General features: G+C 68.9%; 2 protein-coding genes across 2 annotated transcripts; one reads left to right on the plus strand and one right to left on the minus strand.

Annotated features, from left to right (window-relative positions):
* Positions 1 to 81: 81 nt before the first annotated feature.
* On the plus strand, positions 82 to 2,806 carry MIEN1 (migration and invasion enhancer 1). Its single transcript, XM_071577094.1, has 4 exons — positions 82 to 218; positions 1,237 to 1,334; positions 1,614 to 1,690; positions 1,996 to 2,806. The coding sequence occupies exons 1-4, from the start codon at positions 130 to 132 to the stop codon at positions 2,077 to 2,079; spliced, it is 348 nt and encodes a 115-aa protein (XP_071433195.1). The 5' UTR covers positions 82 to 129; the 3' UTR covers positions 2,080 to 2,806.
* Positions 2,807 to 3,719: 913 nt separating this feature from the next.
* On the minus strand, positions 3,720 to 14,335 carry ERBB2 (erb-b2 receptor tyrosine kinase 2). Its single transcript, XM_071577093.1, has 27 exons — positions 14,142 to 14,335; positions 11,601 to 11,752; positions 11,327 to 11,513; positions 10,515 to 10,652; positions 10,350 to 10,418; positions 9,621 to 9,733; positions 9,406 to 9,547; positions 9,209 to 9,325; positions 8,840 to 8,966; positions 8,690 to 8,763; positions 8,521 to 8,611; positions 7,926 to 8,125; positions 7,681 to 7,813; positions 7,492 to 7,582; positions 7,245 to 7,405; positions 7,109 to 7,156; positions 6,880 to 7,018; positions 6,671 to 6,793; positions 6,494 to 6,592; positions 6,219 to 6,404; positions 5,988 to 6,143; positions 5,831 to 5,906; positions 5,599 to 5,745; positions 5,217 to 5,314; positions 4,973 to 5,143; positions 4,521 to 4,788; positions 3,720 to 4,432 (listed from the first exon to the last, which is right to left on the minus strand). Exons 1-27 carry the CDS (start codon positions 14,221 to 14,223, stop codon positions 4,113 to 4,115), a joined length of 3,708 nt encoding a protein of 1,235 aa, XP_071433194.1. The 5' UTR covers positions 14,224 to 14,335; the 3' UTR covers positions 3,720 to 4,112.
* Positions 14,336 to 15,165: the final 830 nt, after the last annotated feature.

Raw genomic sequence — 15,165 nt, forward strand, 5'->3', positions numbered from 1 at the left:
GGGTCCTCCGGCGGTCTCGGAGCAGACGAGACGAGCGGCGCAGAGCGGCCGGAAGTGGCGCAGAGCGGCCGGAAGCGCCGCGTCACGTGAGCGCACACCCGGAAGCGGCGGCGCGGGGGGACCGGGGCCATGAGCGGCGGCGACGGGAACGGGACCGGGACCGGGGCCGAGGACGGGAACGGGGCCGAGCGGCGGGTCCGCATCGTGGTGGAGTATTGGTGAGCGCCGGCACTGCCGGGGAGGCGAGCCGGGAGCACCGAGGGCACCCCGCGGCCTCCGGGGGTGACGGGGCAAAGGGGTACCGGAGCACCGGGAGAGGGAACGGGGGGAACTGGGGAGCGGCAGGGCGGGCTCAGGGGAGGAGGGGCCTGGCGGCTGAAGGGCGGGCTGGGGAGGGGGGTATTGGGGGGTTTGGGGGGCCGGGGAGGAGGATTTGGGGATTGGAGGTTTTATCGGGGGGTCTTGGGGGGCTCTGCAGGGTGGGGGAGAGTTGGGGGCTGAGGGAGGGGCTGTGGGGGCTTGGGGGGTAAGGGGGGGGTTATTGGGGGGTAAGGAGGGGGGTTATTGGGGGGTAAGGAGGGGGGTTATTGGGGGGTAAGGAGGGGGGTTATTGGGGTTTAGGGGGTAAGGAGGGGGGTTATTGGGGTTTGGGGGGGTAAGGAGGGGGGTTATTGGGGGGTAAGGAGGGGGGTTATTGGGGGGTAAGGAGGGGGGTTATTGGGGTTTGGGGGGGTAAGGAGGGGGGTTATTGGGGTTTGGGGGGTAAGGAGGGGGGTTATTGGGGTTTGGGGGGTAAGGAGGGGGGTTATTGGGGTTTGGGGGTAAGGAGGGGGGTTATTGGGGTTTGGGGGTAAGGAGGGGGGTTATTGGGGGGTAAGGAGGGGGGCTATTGGGGTTTGGGGGGTAAGGAGGGGGGTTATTGGGGTTTGGGGGGTAAGGAGGGGGGTTATTGGGGTTTGGGGGGTAAGGAGGGGGGTTATTGGGGTTTGGGGGGTAAGGAGGGGGGTTATTGGGGTTTGGGGGGCTCTACAGGGTGAGGGCAGTAGGAGCTGATGAGGTAACAGGGGCTCGTCCTGTTATGGGACACGGGGGGCCTGTGGGGAGGAGGGGGGGTGTTGGGGGGCTCTTGGGGGGGTTTGGAGGCTGCTGAGCTGTTGGGGGGGCACAGGCGGGTGCTGGGGGGTCCCGGGGGCTCCCCGTGTGCCTCGGACCCCCCTGACACCCCCACCCCCCCAGCGAGCCCTGTGGCTTCGAGCCCACGTACCAGGAGCTGGCGAGCGCCGTGCGGGACGAGTACCCCGACATCGAGATCGAGTCCCGCCTCGGGGGCACCGGTGAGACCCCACAGCGCCCCCGGGGGGCTCCGGGGGGCACTGCAGGGAGGGAGGGGTTAACCCCCCACTGGGTTTGGGCACGGGGCTCTGCTCTGGTTGCTGCCCATCCCCAGGGGCGTTCTGGGTGCGGGATTTGGGGTCTGCAGGAGCCCCCGGGGGTGCCCTGAGTGCTGGGCCAGCCCGGTGGTGGGGTGGGGGGCACGGTTTGGGTGGGTGGCACTGCCTGTGGGGTGAGGAGGGGGGCACAGAGCTGAGGGCTGGGCCTGTGTGTGCCCCCAGGTGCCTTTGAGATCGAGATCAACGGGCAGCTCGTCTTCTCCAAGCTGGAGAACGGCGGCTTTCCCTACGAGAAGGACGTGAGTGCCACCCCGGGGGGCCCGGGGGTGGGGGGTGGTTTGCAGTGACCCCCCCAGGGAGGGGGCTCGCCCAGGGGGTCCCTGTTTTGTCACCACCCCCACCAGCCCTGGAGCATCACGATCCCAGCAGGAATTGTTCCCCTTCCTGCCAGGACCCGCTCCGGGTGGGAGTGGGGAGGGGGCGGATCCTGCAGCCCCTGCCCTGCCATGGCCGGGATTTGTCCCTGTGTGACCTCCAGGGGTGGTGGCCAAGTGTCCCCCCCCCCTCCTGTGCCCCTCCCGTGACCCTGCCCGTGTCCCCCCAGCTGATCGAGGCGATCCGCAGAGCCAGGAATGGGGAGCCACTGGAGAAAATCACCAACAGCCGCCCCCCCTGCACCCTCCTGTAGCCCCCCAGGGACAGTGGGGTCCCCCCACGCTGCCCCTCGCTGCCTTCCCTGAGTTCCTGTGGCACTGGGGACATCCAGGAGGGCCGGGGGTGTTTGGGCATCCCCCTTCACCCCTCCCTGCCTTTGTTCAATTCCTGCATGACTGGAGGGCACCAGGAGGGACCAGGGACATGGGGGGAACTTGGGAGCCTCCAGGGGACACTGGTTGTGGCACTGGTGGCACTGGGGGGCTGTTGTGTCCCATCCATGGCCTGAGGGGTCCCCCCACCTGTCTTTGCCTTCTACCCCCTCTCCTCTGTCGGCTGCCCCCCCTGGGGGGCACAGGGGGTCCCCCAAACCAGGGGATCCCCACAGCACCCCCTTTTCTGTGGCCTCCCTCCCTGAACCCCTGGGAATTTGGGGTGCCCCCTGAACAGGGGGGCCAGGCTGGGTGTTGGGGTGACCCACCCTGGGTGTTGGGGGGGTCCCAGCCTGGGTGTTGGGGTGACCCACCCTGGGTGTTGGGGGGGTCCCAGCCTGGGTGTTGGGGTGACCCAGCGTGGGTGTTGGGAGTCCCAATCCAGGTGTTGGGGTGACCCAATCTGGGTGTTGGGGGTCCCAGCCTGGGTGTTGGGGGGTCCCAGCCTGGGTGTTGGGGGTCCCAGCCTGGGTGTTGGGGGGTCCCAGCCTGGGGTTTGGGGGGGTCCCAGCCTGGGTGTTGGGGGTCCCAGCCTGGGTGTTGGGGGGTCCCAGCCTGGGTGTTGGGGGTCCCAGCCTGGGGTTTGGGGGGGGTCCCAGCCTGGGTGTTGGGGGTCCCAGCCTGGGTGTTGGGGGGGTCCCACCCTGGGTGTTGGGGGGTCCCAGCCTGGGTGTTGGGGGTCCCTGCCTGGGTGTTGGGAGTCCCACCCTGGGTGTTGGGGGTCCCACCCTGGGTGTTGGGGGGTCCCTGCCTGGGTGTTGGGGGGTCCCTGCCTGGGTGTTGGGGGTCCCAGCCTGGGTGTTGGGGGTCCCAGCCTGGGTGTTGGGGGGTCCCTGCCGCTCCCAGCAGGTGAATTCCAAGGGGACTCCACTGGCTGGGCACTCCCGGGGTTTGTTAATGATTACAGTCCCTCTGTCACTGTTTAACCGGGGCGGGGGCACTGGGGCCCCAGGGCCACAAGGGTGTTTATCCCCCTCTCTCCCCATTCCCAGGCTCTGCTTCCTGCCTGGAATGACCCTGCCCTTGGCCTCGGGGCGGGGGGGCCCCTATTTATTCTATACTGTGTATAAACCCAAGGGCTGGGGCGGAATAAAGGACGGAGAATGTGGAATGAAACATGGAGAATGTGGCTCCTCTGTGTCCCTCGGGAATGGGGGTGGGACAGGAGGCCTGGGACCTGCCCAGGGTTGGTGGGATCAGGAATTTTCCCCTTCAGGCAAGTGGCAGGAGGGGAAGGGAAAGGAATAAAAAGGCAAAAGAAAAGGGGAAAAAAGAAGGAAAGAAAAGGGGGTAAGAAATGGAAGGGGAAAGAGAAGAGGAAAGGAAAGAAAGGGAAGGAACACCCTGGTCGTTGGGAGATGGAGCTGAATCCAATGGAAAAGGGAATTACAAGGGAGGGAAGGGACATTCTGTTCCTCAGGAGGTGGAGCTGGATCCGATGGAGAACCACAGACAAGGGGAGTAGAAAAAACAACCAATGTACAACTGTCAAATGTACACCCCAGTGCTTCCCAAGAGCCCCGGGGAGCCGGGACGTGCCCGGCGGCCTCAGTGCCAGTCCGTGTGTCCCCAGCGGTGCCCCGGGCACCGGGACAGCCCTGCAGGGTTGGTGGGTGGCAGGGGAGCCTCGGGGGTGGCAGTGCCAGTCTGTCCTTCCCAGGCTGTGCTGGCCCCGCTCACCGTCCCCGGCGTGGGGTCACCACGGCTGCCCCTCTGTCCCCACACCTCGCTGTCCCTCAGCGTCCTGGGCTCTCCCAGCCCTCCGTGGCCGGTGCCACCCCCGGGCAGAGGGGACAGTGCCCAGCCCCGTGGCTCGTCCCTCCCTGAGCTGCCTCGGCGCAGTCGGGGGCGTTTCCTACACGGCCGCGGCGTCGGGCCCGGCCAGGCCCAGGTACTCGGGGTTCTCGGCCGTGGGGGTCGCGCCGGGGCCGCCCTCGGGCCCCCCGCCCTTGGGGGGGTCCTGGTTCCAGTAGTAGGGGTTGTCGAAGGCCTGGCTGAAGGGCCCGGGGGGCGGTGCCAGGTACTCGGGGTTCTCCACGACGTGGCCGAAGGGCCCCCCCGGGAAGGGCAGTTTGGGGTCCTTGATGAGCCCGTTCTTGCCCTGGTGCCCCTTGGGCTTGTCCGGCGGCGATGGCGGCGGGTGGGGCGGCCGCTGCCCGGCCTGGTTCACGTACTCTGTGGGGTCAGACACCCGTCAGGGACCCCCGGGGGGACAGGGCAGGCAGACACCCCTCCCGAGGGTGCCACCCACCTGCCCCCGTACCTGGCGTGGTGCTGTGGGGGGCTGGGGTGGGGAACCCCTCGGGGTCCTCACTGTCCTCATCCGCCAGCCCGGTGGGATCCTCACTGTAGCGGGGCAGGGGGCCGGGCTCCCGCCCCGGGGGGCTCTGCAGGGCCGCCTTGGGCCCCCCGTCCCCCTCTGGTGCCTCTGGCACGGGGCCCTCCGGACCCTCTGCCAGGCCCTGGGCAGGGAAGGGGAAGGAGGACAAGCCCTCGCCCTCCTCCACATCAGCCGGAGACTCCGCCGTGCTCTGGGGGTGGGAGAGGACAAGGAGTCACCCAAAGGCTGTCCTGCCCCCCAGGGCACCCCACACCCGTGCCAGGGGCAGGGTCCCAACCCCCAGGGCACCCCACACCCGTGCCAGGGGCAGGGTCCTGGCCCCCCAGGGCACCCCACACCCGTGCCAGGGGCAGGGCCCCCCGGCCCCGCCGTACCCGCACGGAGGACATGCGGCTGCGGTAGGTGGTGGAGGTGTCGGCGCTGAAGAAGCCGTGGTGAGGCACCAGGTACTCCTCGGCGTCCACCAGGTCATCCATGTCCTCCTCCTCCAGCAGCGCCCGGTAGAAGGTGCTGTCCATGGAGCCAGGCAGCCCCACCAGGTCGTTCTGGGGGGCACACAGCGGTCAGTGCCCACCCTGGGGTGCCAGCCAGGGTGCCAGGCCCCCAGGGACCCCGTACCTGGATGACCACAAAGCGCTGGGGGTCGCGGGCCATGCGGGAGAACTCGGTGACCAGTTCCCGGAACTTGGGCCGGCACTCGGAGTCGATCATCCAGCCTGGAGAGCAGGGATGGCACTGTCAGTGCCAGGGGCAGGTGGCACTGTGGCACCTGTCCCTGTGCCATACCCGTGTCCCCTGCCCGCACAGTTCATCAGGACCATGTCCCCGTGTCCCCTCCCCATGTCCCCTGGCCACACAGTTCACCAGGACCATGTCCCCGTGCCCCCTCCCTGTGTCCCCTGCCCGTGTCCCCTCCCCGTGTCCCCTGCCCGCACAGTTCACCAGGACCATGTCCCCGTGTCCCCTCCCCGTGTCCCCTGCCCGTGCCCCCTGCCCGTACATTTCACCATGATCATGTACACGTCGATGGTGCAGATGGGTGGCTGTGGCAGCCGCTCGCCCTTCTCCAGCAGGTCGGGGATCTCCCGCGCGGGGATCCCGTCGTACGGCTTCGCCCCAAACGTCATCAGCTCCCACACGGTGACACCTGGAGGGGGCAGGGGTGGGGCTGGGGGTGAGCAGTGCCCCGGGACACCCCTTGAACCCCCGGGGATGGGGACACCCCGACGTACCGTAGCTCCAGACGTCGCTCTGGTGTGTGAAGCGCCGGCGGAGGATGGACTCCAGCGCCATCCACTTGATGGGGACCTGGCACGGGGAGGGGGCAGAGCTGAGCAGGGCTGGGGGCTGGCTGGCACTGAGGGGAGCCCCACGGTCCCCGTGCCCCACCTTGCCCCCATCAGCGTGGTACTCGGTCTCGTCGATGTCCAGCAGCCGCGCCAGCCCAAAGTCCGTGATCTTGACGTGGTTGGGGCTCTTGACGAGGACGTTGCGAGCGGCCAGGTCGCGGTGCACCAGCCTCACCTCCTCCAGGTAGCTCATCCCCTGGGGGTGGCACACGTCTGGCTGTCCCTGGCCCACCCCAGGACCCCCCAGGTCCCTCCAGACCCCCCATCCTACCTTGGCGATCTGCACACACCAGTTGAGCAGGTCCTGGGAGCCGGTGTGGTCCTTGTTCTCCCGCACGTAGTCCAGGAGGCAGCCGTAAGGCATCAGCTGCGTCACCAGCTGCACCGTGGAGGTCAGACAGATGCCCAGCAGCCGGGACACGTAGGGGCTGCCCACCCCTGCCATCACATAGGCCTCCTGCGGGCAGGGGTCAGTCATGGTGGGGGTCAGGGTGGGCAGGGGCCCCTCCTGGCTCTGCTCCCCCCCAGCGCCGCTGCCACACTCACGTCCAGGATCTCCTTGTTGGCTTTGGGCGACGTGTTCTCCCGCAAGACCTTGATGGCCACTGGGATCTTCACGCTCTCCCCGTCGGGGATCCAGATGCCCTGAGGGGGGGGACACACAGGTGAGGGGGTGTGGAGCAGGGAGGGTCCCATCCCACTGCAGTGGCCCCCACCCCTCACCTTGTAGACGGTGCCGAAAGCACCAGAACCCAAAACTTTCACTTTCTTGAGCTCTGTCTCCTTGAGGATCCGCATCTGGGCTTGGTTGGGGAGGGCCCCGCTGGGTGTCAGTGGCTCCACCAGCTGCGGGGCACAGAGGGGTGAGGGGCCCTGGCTCCTGGCCCCCCTGGGTGCTGGGGGTCCATCCCTGTGCCCCCAGGAGGCCCCACCTCGGTCTCCTGCAGCAGGCGCCTCATGGTGTGCTTGCGCTCCTGCTGCCGCCGGCGCTTGACGCAGATGACGGTGATGAGGAGGAGGACGATGACCAGCAGAGCCCCCACCACGCCGGCGATGATGGACGTCACCTGGCTGTGGGGCAGGGGGTGACTGTGGGCATGGAGGACCCCTGGCACCCCGAGGGGTGAGGGTCGGGGTGGGGTGGCTCATCCACGCTCCTACCTCGGCTTCTGGTCCACGGGACATCCGTCCTCATCCCGGATGGTGCACCTGGGGACACGGTGTGTGGCACGGCGCTGTCAGCACCCCCTTGCTGCCAGCTGTGACCCCCCACCCCGCTGGGGACCCCCCGACTCACGAGTGGGTGCAGTTGGTGGGGCAGAGCTGGCAGACTCCGTCCTCATCTGGGTATTTCCAGATGGGCACGAAGGAGGCGTCGGCCTTGACCCCGCTGGGGCAGCGCCGCACACACTGCTGGGCGTCCTTGTAGTGGGCACAGGCCACGCACTGGTCTGGCTCCTGCAGGGATGGGGGGGTTTGAGGCACCCAGGGCCCCGGTGGGCACCCCCTGCCTCACCCTGTGGGTGTGTTTCCCCCACCCTCACCGATCCGAAGCAGGTCTCGGTGCCGTTCTGGGGCTGGCACTCGGGGTGGCATGGCAGGCACCGTGTCCCATTGGCGTGTTCCCGGATGGCTCTGCAGGCAGAAGGTGCAGGGATGGGTTCCTGGACCCCTCTGCAGACCATGGTGTGTGTGGGGGGCTCTGCTTGCCATTCCCGGGGGTCTCCACTCACCCATCCAGGAGGTTGCAGGAGGCCACACACTCCTGGCCGCGCAGGAACCGCTCGCAGGCGACGCACTGGGTGGGACCGGGGCCCCAGCAGTGCCCCTGGGCACAGAGGTGGAAGCAAACCAGCCCCTCGCTCTCTGCAGGGGGGGCACCATCAGCACGTGGGGGGGTCCCTCAGCACCAGGGGGGTCTGTCAGGAATAGGGTGGGGGTCCACCCTCTCCTCTCAGCCTGCCCAGGCAGCACTTACCGCACTGCTCGGGGGGCTTGTTGTGGGTCTGGAAGAGGCGCTGGCGGGGGTTGCGAAAGATGCTGTCCCAGGGCACCTTCTGGAGGAAGCAGAGCTGGGGGTTGTGGTGGACGAGCACCATCCCACTGCTGATCTCCTGCAGGGCCCGGAGTCCCAGCGCCTGCACCGCCAGGTCCCGCAGCGTCAGCGAGTAGGCGCCGCTGCCGAGACACCCACGGGTGAGACATGCGGCCCCCTTGCCCCCTCTGGGTCCCTGTATGTCCCTTTATGTCCCTCTGTGTCTCTTCATGTCCCTCCGTGTCCCTCCATGTCCCTCCATGCCCCTCTGTGTCCCCCCATGTCCCTCTGTGTCCCCCCATATCCCTCTGTGTCCCCCCATGTCCCTCTGTGTCCCTCCATGTCCCTCTGTGTCCCTCCATGCCCCTCTGTGTCCCCCCATGTCCCTCTGTGTGCCCCCATGTCCCTCTGTGTCTCTCCATGTCCCTCTGTGTCCCCCCATGCCCCTTTGTGTCCCCCCATGCCCCTCTGTGTCCCCCCATGTCCCCCCATGTCCCCCCATGTCCCCCTGTGTCCCCATGTCCCTGCCCTCCCTCACTTGTGCAGGACACGGCCCCGGATGACCCGCAGGTTTTGGAAGACTCCCAGATCCTTCCAGTCGGGTGGCCAGGCAGCGATGTAGAGGAAGCCTGAGGGGACCAGAGTGTCACCACCCCATGTCCCCCCCAGATCTGAAGCCCCCCAGCCCCCTCTCCCCCAGTTCTCACCCGTCAGCTCCTCGAGGCTCTCGAAGATCCGCAGCAGGGTGGGGTCCAGGGGTGGTGTGTTGGTGCTGGGGTCCCTGGCAGGGATGGGAGGGAGGTTGGGGGGGTCCTGGGAGGTGCTGGTGGGCTCAGAGATGGGGATGAGGTGCTTACCCAGCGAAGGTCTCGGGCAGGAAGGCCAAGCTCCCGAAAATCTTGGTGCAGCCAGAGAAGTGCTGGATGTTGGAGGCATTCACGGCACGGACACCCTTGAGGAAATCCACTCCCAGCCCGTAGCACACTGGGGGGGCACAGCAGGGCTGGGGGGCTCTGCCAGGACCCCCATCCCCCCAAAACACTCCCTGCTCCCGTCCTGCCCTCCATGGACCCACCCCACACACCCCTGGGGTCCCCAGAGCTTCACCAGGGGGCTGCTCACCTGCAACCCTGTGGTCCCCAGAGCCCCCAAAGACACAGTGGGGCTGCTCACCCTCACCCTTGGGGTCCCCAGAGCCCCCCCAGAGCCCAGGGGTCCCTGCTTACCCTCGGGGCAGGGTTTGCTGCACTTCTCACACTTCTGGACATTGTTGACCGTGACCTCCTGGCTGTTCTGGGGGCACACGAGGGTGCAGGACCCCACCTCCGTGGCAAGGTAGTTGTCTGGGGGAGTAGAGGGGGCAGAAAGGGGTGTCAGGGCCGTGCTGGCCCACCCCAGCCCCCCTCCCCGGGGTGTCACTCACAGGGACACTGGGTGACACAGCTGGCACCGAAGGTGTAGCGCCCGTCAGGGTTGGGCATCGACTCGAAGGTGTCCGAGTTGTAGATGACGAGGGGCGGGCAGTGCAGCTCACAGATCCCACTCCTGTTGAAGTTCAGGCACGCCTGGGTTGGGGGCAAGGACAGTGTGAGACCCCAGCACCCCCCGTGCCCCCCGGTGCCCCCTGCCCGTGCTCACCAGGCAGTCGGAGTGCTTGGGGCCGGTGCAGCCGGCGGCACACTGCTCGTGGCAACAGTCCGTGGGCTTCGTGCCCTTGCACCGGGGGCAGCCGTGGCAGATGCTGTTGGTCACTGTGGGGGCACAGAGGGGCACGCTGGGCACGGGGACCCCCGTGGCTGGCCCTCTGTGGGCCATGAGGGGGGCCCCAGGATGAGGCACTGGAAGGGTAGGTGGGTTCTCAGGGCAAAAATCTGGGCTCCTGTGGAGGGAGGGGATTTGGGAAGTGGGGGCAGTGGGGTGGGGATTTGGGGGGGCAAGGGGGGATCTCCAGGGCAGCGATTTGTGGGGCAACTGGAGACTCCCAGGTCAGGAATTTTAGGGTTCTCTGGGGCAGGGATTTAGGTGTCCCTTAGGGGTCAGTGGAACGGGGATTTGGGGGGCAAGCAGAATGTCAGGGGGATTCTGGGGGTGAGATTTAGGCAGCAAATAGGGGCCAATGGGACAGGGATTTTGGGGTGTAAACTGAGGTCTCCTGGACAGGGATTTTAGGGGTCTATGGGGCACAGATTTAGTGGGGCAAGAGGAAGGTGCAGAGGGTCTCTAAGGGCAAGATTTAGGTGGCAAGTAGGGATCAGCACAGCAGGGACATGCAGAGGGAAGGAAAGGAGGTTCCCAGGGGTTTGGGAGGAGCCTGTGGGGCTTTGGGGGTCCCTGGGGGGTCAGATCCACTGCAGGCTCTGCACTCACACGTCTGGCACTCCTGTGGCCCCTCGCCCCAGCAGTGCCCCTCGGAGCACAGCGCCCAGCAGTCGGGACCTGCGTGGGGGGAAATGTGAGGGGGGGGTCTGGAAGCCCCCAGACCCGCTCCCTGTGGGCACCACAGCCCCCCACCCTGCCCGCCAGGGCTCTCACAGCTGCGGGAGCGGGCGCTCTCCACCCGGATCTCGCCACGGAACTCGTTGTGCCGGTGCAGGATGTCGCTCCACACGATGGTCTCCTGGAAGCACAGCTGGGGGTTCCTCTCGATGTGCACCCCTCCCTTCAGGATCTCTGGGGTGGGACAGGTGGGGGGGTCAGCATGGGGACAGCGGGGTCCTGCAGCCCCATGGGGAGCCCCAGTCCTGGGCAGGGACCTGCCACTCCGTAGGAGCACCCACCACTCCATTAGAGCATCCAGTGCTGGCAGGGGTCACCCAGACCTGGACGGGGACCTGCCCCCCCATGGGGAGCTCCCAATCCTGGATGGGACACCCAGACCTGGATGGGGACCTGCCACTCCATGGGGAGCTCCCAATCCTGGATGGGACACCCAGACCTGGATGGGGACCTGCCCCTCCATGGGGAGCTCCCAATCCTGGATGGGACACCCAGACCTGGATGGGGACCTGCCCCCCCATGGGGAGCTCCCAATCCTGGATGGGACACCCAGACCTGGACGGGGACCTGCCCCTCCATGGGGAGCTCCCAATCCTGGATGGGGACACCCAGACCTGGACGGGGACCTGCCCCCCCATGGGGAGCTCCCAATCCTGGATGGGACACCCAGACCTGGACGGGGACCTGCCCCTCCATGGGGAGCTCCCAATCCTGGATGGGACACCCAGACCTGGACGGGGACCTGCCACTCTACTCACCCATCCCCAGCAGGACCCCGCAGCCCCCAGCCCCAGGAGCACTGACCCATCCCCCTGAGCCCCCCGTGCCTGTGCCAGGGGTGTGCCCACCTGTGAGGTGCTTCATGCCGAGCTGGCGCAGTCCCGGCGAGCCGGCGGGGCCGGCGTTGCCCAGCACGGCCAGGGCGTAGCGGTCCTGGAAGAGCTGCGTGCCGCGGATGATGCGCAGGCTCTGCAGCTCCAGCCCGCCCACCTGGTTCTCCGCGACCAGCACGTACCCCTGCACCTCCTTGATGTCCTGGGGTGGGGGCACACGGGTGAGGGGCGGGCTGGACCCCCGGCCTCCCCCTCCCCAGGCATTCCCGAGGTTTTTCCCGCTGCACACCTTGAGGAAGGCGGTGTCGGCGTCGGGGGGCAGGTAGGTGAGCTCCAAGTTGCCCTGGACCACCTGGCAGCCCTGGTAGAGGTGCCGCAGGGTCTCGTAGTGGCTCTCGGGACTGGAGGGTCGCAGCAGCTTCATGTCGGTGCCGGTGCAGACTGGGGGGACAGCGGGAGCTCAGCGGGACCCCGAGCCCGACCTCTCCTTTTCCCAATCCCTCCTCTCCCGACCCCTCTTCGCCCCCGCGGGACCCGGAGCTGCGGCCCCCGCAGGAAATGCTGCGGATCCGCGGCCTCCCTTTATCTCCGGGGCTGCTCCCAACAGCTTCCGATGGGCTTCCTGCAGCGTGGGCTGCCCCGGCTCCCACCCGGCACGCGGCAAAGCTGCGCCCGCCCTGGCACCGGCGCCGCTCGAGGGACAGCGGCACACGGGGGGCACACGGCGGGCACCGGGGGCTGCAGGGCCGGGCTGGGACCCCCAGCCCCGCCGTGCCGAGCTGGGGGGCCGGAGCGGGGGCTGATGGCAGGAATGCTCTGCCCACGCGGGCGGGGGGGCCACGCCGAGACAAGCCCCGATTGTTGAGCGGCGACAGCCGGGGCCAGTGTGGGGGGGCTGCTGGCAGCGCGACCGTGCCGGTGGCAGCGGGGCAGGGCGGGGGGCGCGGAGCCCGCCCTGGGTGCCAGGCCCCGGGCGGGTGAGTCACGGGCGCGGGTGGCACGGGGCCCCGGCCGCCCGCTCCCGGCAGGAACCGCCTTTTCAGGTCGGGCGTGTTTGGGGAGCAGCGGGTGACGCAGGGCTGGCGGGCACAGCCCAGCCCCGGCGCGCCCGCGGCCCCCGGCGCCCCCCGACACCTCAGCGCGGAGACGCCCCCGCCAGACCCTGGCACCGACCCGGGCACCGACCCTGCCACCGATCCCGGCATTGTCCCCATGGCCACCAGCCCCGCTGCCATCCCCCCCGGCACAGGGGGCACGGAGGCACACGGGGGTCGGGCAGGGGTCCGCTGTCCTGCCCCTGGCCGCTGCCAGCGCCCCACGGCTGAGTGACAGCCCCGGGTGGCGGCAGCTGCCGGGGTGGCCTCATGGCCGGGGGACACGGCTGGCACCTGCCACCCTCAAGGCCTCTGAGCCAGGGACAGCAGGGCCAGCGAGGGGGGAGCCCCCCGAGTGTGGGGTGCAGCTCTCGCCCCCCTGGCTGGAGGGGATCCCACGAGGGAAGGTGCAGCTGTGGCGGGCAGCCAAAGCTCAAGGTCTGCCCGTGCCACGGGCACAGCTTGCCATGGGCTCCCCCGGGGCGAAGGGCAGGTGGGACGGGTGAGTGGCAGGGCCAAATCCCACCGGGATCCGGCTCCTGCTCAGATCCGGGCTCTGTGCCCTGGGATTTGGCCCTGCCTGCTCCCCCAGATCCGTGGGGAGGGCGGTGAGGGATCCAGCCTGCTCTGGTGGGCAGTGCCACCGCGGAGGGCCTGGGCTGCCCGCAGATGTCTGGCCAAGCCCACGGGCCACGTGCCCACGGGGCTGCCCCAAGCTGGGGCTGCTGGTCACAGATCTGGCCCCAGGGATGGGGGGCACTGGTGTGTCCCCAGCCGGGAGCTCCCCTGGCACAGACCCTCAGCAGGGCGAGCCGTGGGGTGCCAGGGGTGGAGACCACCCCGTGTGTCCCCATGTCCCTGTCCCACCACCCCACACGGGCTCAGCCCACCAGGCATTTGCTTCCCAACCCCCTGGTGCCAGAGCTGCCCCCCCAGCACGGAGCTGCCCCCAAACCGGAGCTGCCCCCCAGCACGAGGCTGCACAGAGGCAGCAGGTTCCAACTTTTGGGGCTGCCGGTGCCCACTCTGGGGCCACCGGCCTTGTCCCAGTGCCCGGCCGAGGCCCGGGGGCTGTCGGGGCTCCCCCCGGGGCTGGGCTGGGTGCGGCACGTCGAGAATGTGGATGGGAGCGACGGGGACGCACCCACCCAGCCACCCACCCGCCCCGTGGGCACCGCGCCCGCCCCGCGCCCCGAAACCTCCCGGTGCCGCCGGGCACGGAACCCCCATAACTCGGGGTCCCGCCGGCCCCGCTGCCCCCGGCGGTACCGGAGCCCTGGGACGGGCAGGACAGCCCGCTCCGGCCCAGCGCCTCCCAGTGCAGACCAGTCCGGCCCCCAGTCCCGGCGGGCGATCGCGGAGCGGGGGAGAACCGGGGGGGACCGAGGGGGCACCGGGAGAGAACCGGAGAGGGGGCGGTCTCGCCACTTCCAACCGAGCAGCCCCCGGGGACTCCGGACCCCAGCCCGATGCCCCCCCGTGCCCCCCCTGGTACCCCTCGGTTCCCCCCACGGTGCCCCCTCGCTCTCCTCCCGGTTCCCCGCTCGGTCCCACCCCCGACGTCCCCCTCGGTGCCCTCTCGGTCACGCCCCCCGTGCCCCCCCGTCCTCCCTCCCGGTGCCCCCCCGGTCCCGGTCGGTCCCGTGCAAAACTTTGCGCAAAGTGGCGGGCGCGGGGGGCGCTCCCTGGGCCCGGTGCCCCCCCGGTGCCCTCCCGGTGCCCCCGTTGGGACCCACCTTCGGCGGGGGCGCTGGGGCAGCGCAGCAGCAGCAGCAGCAGCGGCAGCAGCGGGACCCCCGCGCCGGGGCAGCCCCTCATGGTGCTCAGCGCGGCCCGCGGCCCATGGCCCCGCCGCCGCCGCTCCGGGAAAGTTTGCGGGGCCGGAGCCGCCGCCTCCCGCCGCTCCCGGGCTCCGCCTCGCGGTCCCGAGCCCGGTCCCGGCCCCGGGCGAGGGCGCGCCGCGCGCTCCCGCCGCCCCCGCGCGCTCCCGGGCCGCGACACTCCCCCCGCTCCGGCCCCACCGGGGACCCCCCGCCCCGGGACCCGCCGTCCATCCCCGGGAGCACCGGGGACCCCCCGGCCCCGATCCCGCCGCTCCGGCCCCGCGAGCATCGGGAAACGGGACAGGAGTGCGGGACAGGGACAGTCCTGGGGGACAGGGAGAATTTTGGGGGACAGGGACAGTCCTGGGGTGCAGGGACAGTTTTGGGGTGTAGGGACAGTTTTTTGGGACAGGGACATTCTTGGGGGACACGGAGAATTTTAGGGCTCAGGGACAGTTCTGGGACACAGGGACAGTTTTGGGGACAGGGACAGTTTTGGAGACAGGGACAGTTTTGTGGTGCAGGGACAGTTTTGGGGGACAGGGACAGTTTTATGGTGCAGGGACAGTTTTGGGGGACAGGGACAGTCCTGGGCTGAAGGGACAGTCCCGGGGGACAGGGACAGTTTTGGGGACAGGGACATTCCTGGGGAACACGGAGAATTTCGGGGGACAGGGACAGTTTTTGAGTGCAGGGACAGTCCTGGGGTGCAGGGACAGTTCTCGGTGCAGGGACAGTCCTGGGATTCAGGCACAGTTTTAGGGCACAGGGACAGTTCTGGGACACAGGGACAGTTTTGGGGGACACGGACAGTCTCGGGGCACAGGGACATTCCTGGGATCCAGACACAGCCCTGGGCACCCCACGCCCCGCAGCCCCCGGGGGGTCTCTCTGCCCCTCGGGGGGGTCTCTCCGTCCCTCGGGGGGGGGGTCTCTC

Source organism: Pithys albifrons, chromosome 25 (genome assembly GCF_047495875.1).
Source record: "Pithys albifrons albifrons isolate INPA30051 chromosome 25, PitAlb_v1, whole genome shotgun sequence".
NCBI classification, from domain to species: Eukaryota; Metazoa; Chordata; class Aves; order Passeriformes; family Thamnophilidae; genus Pithys; species Pithys albifrons.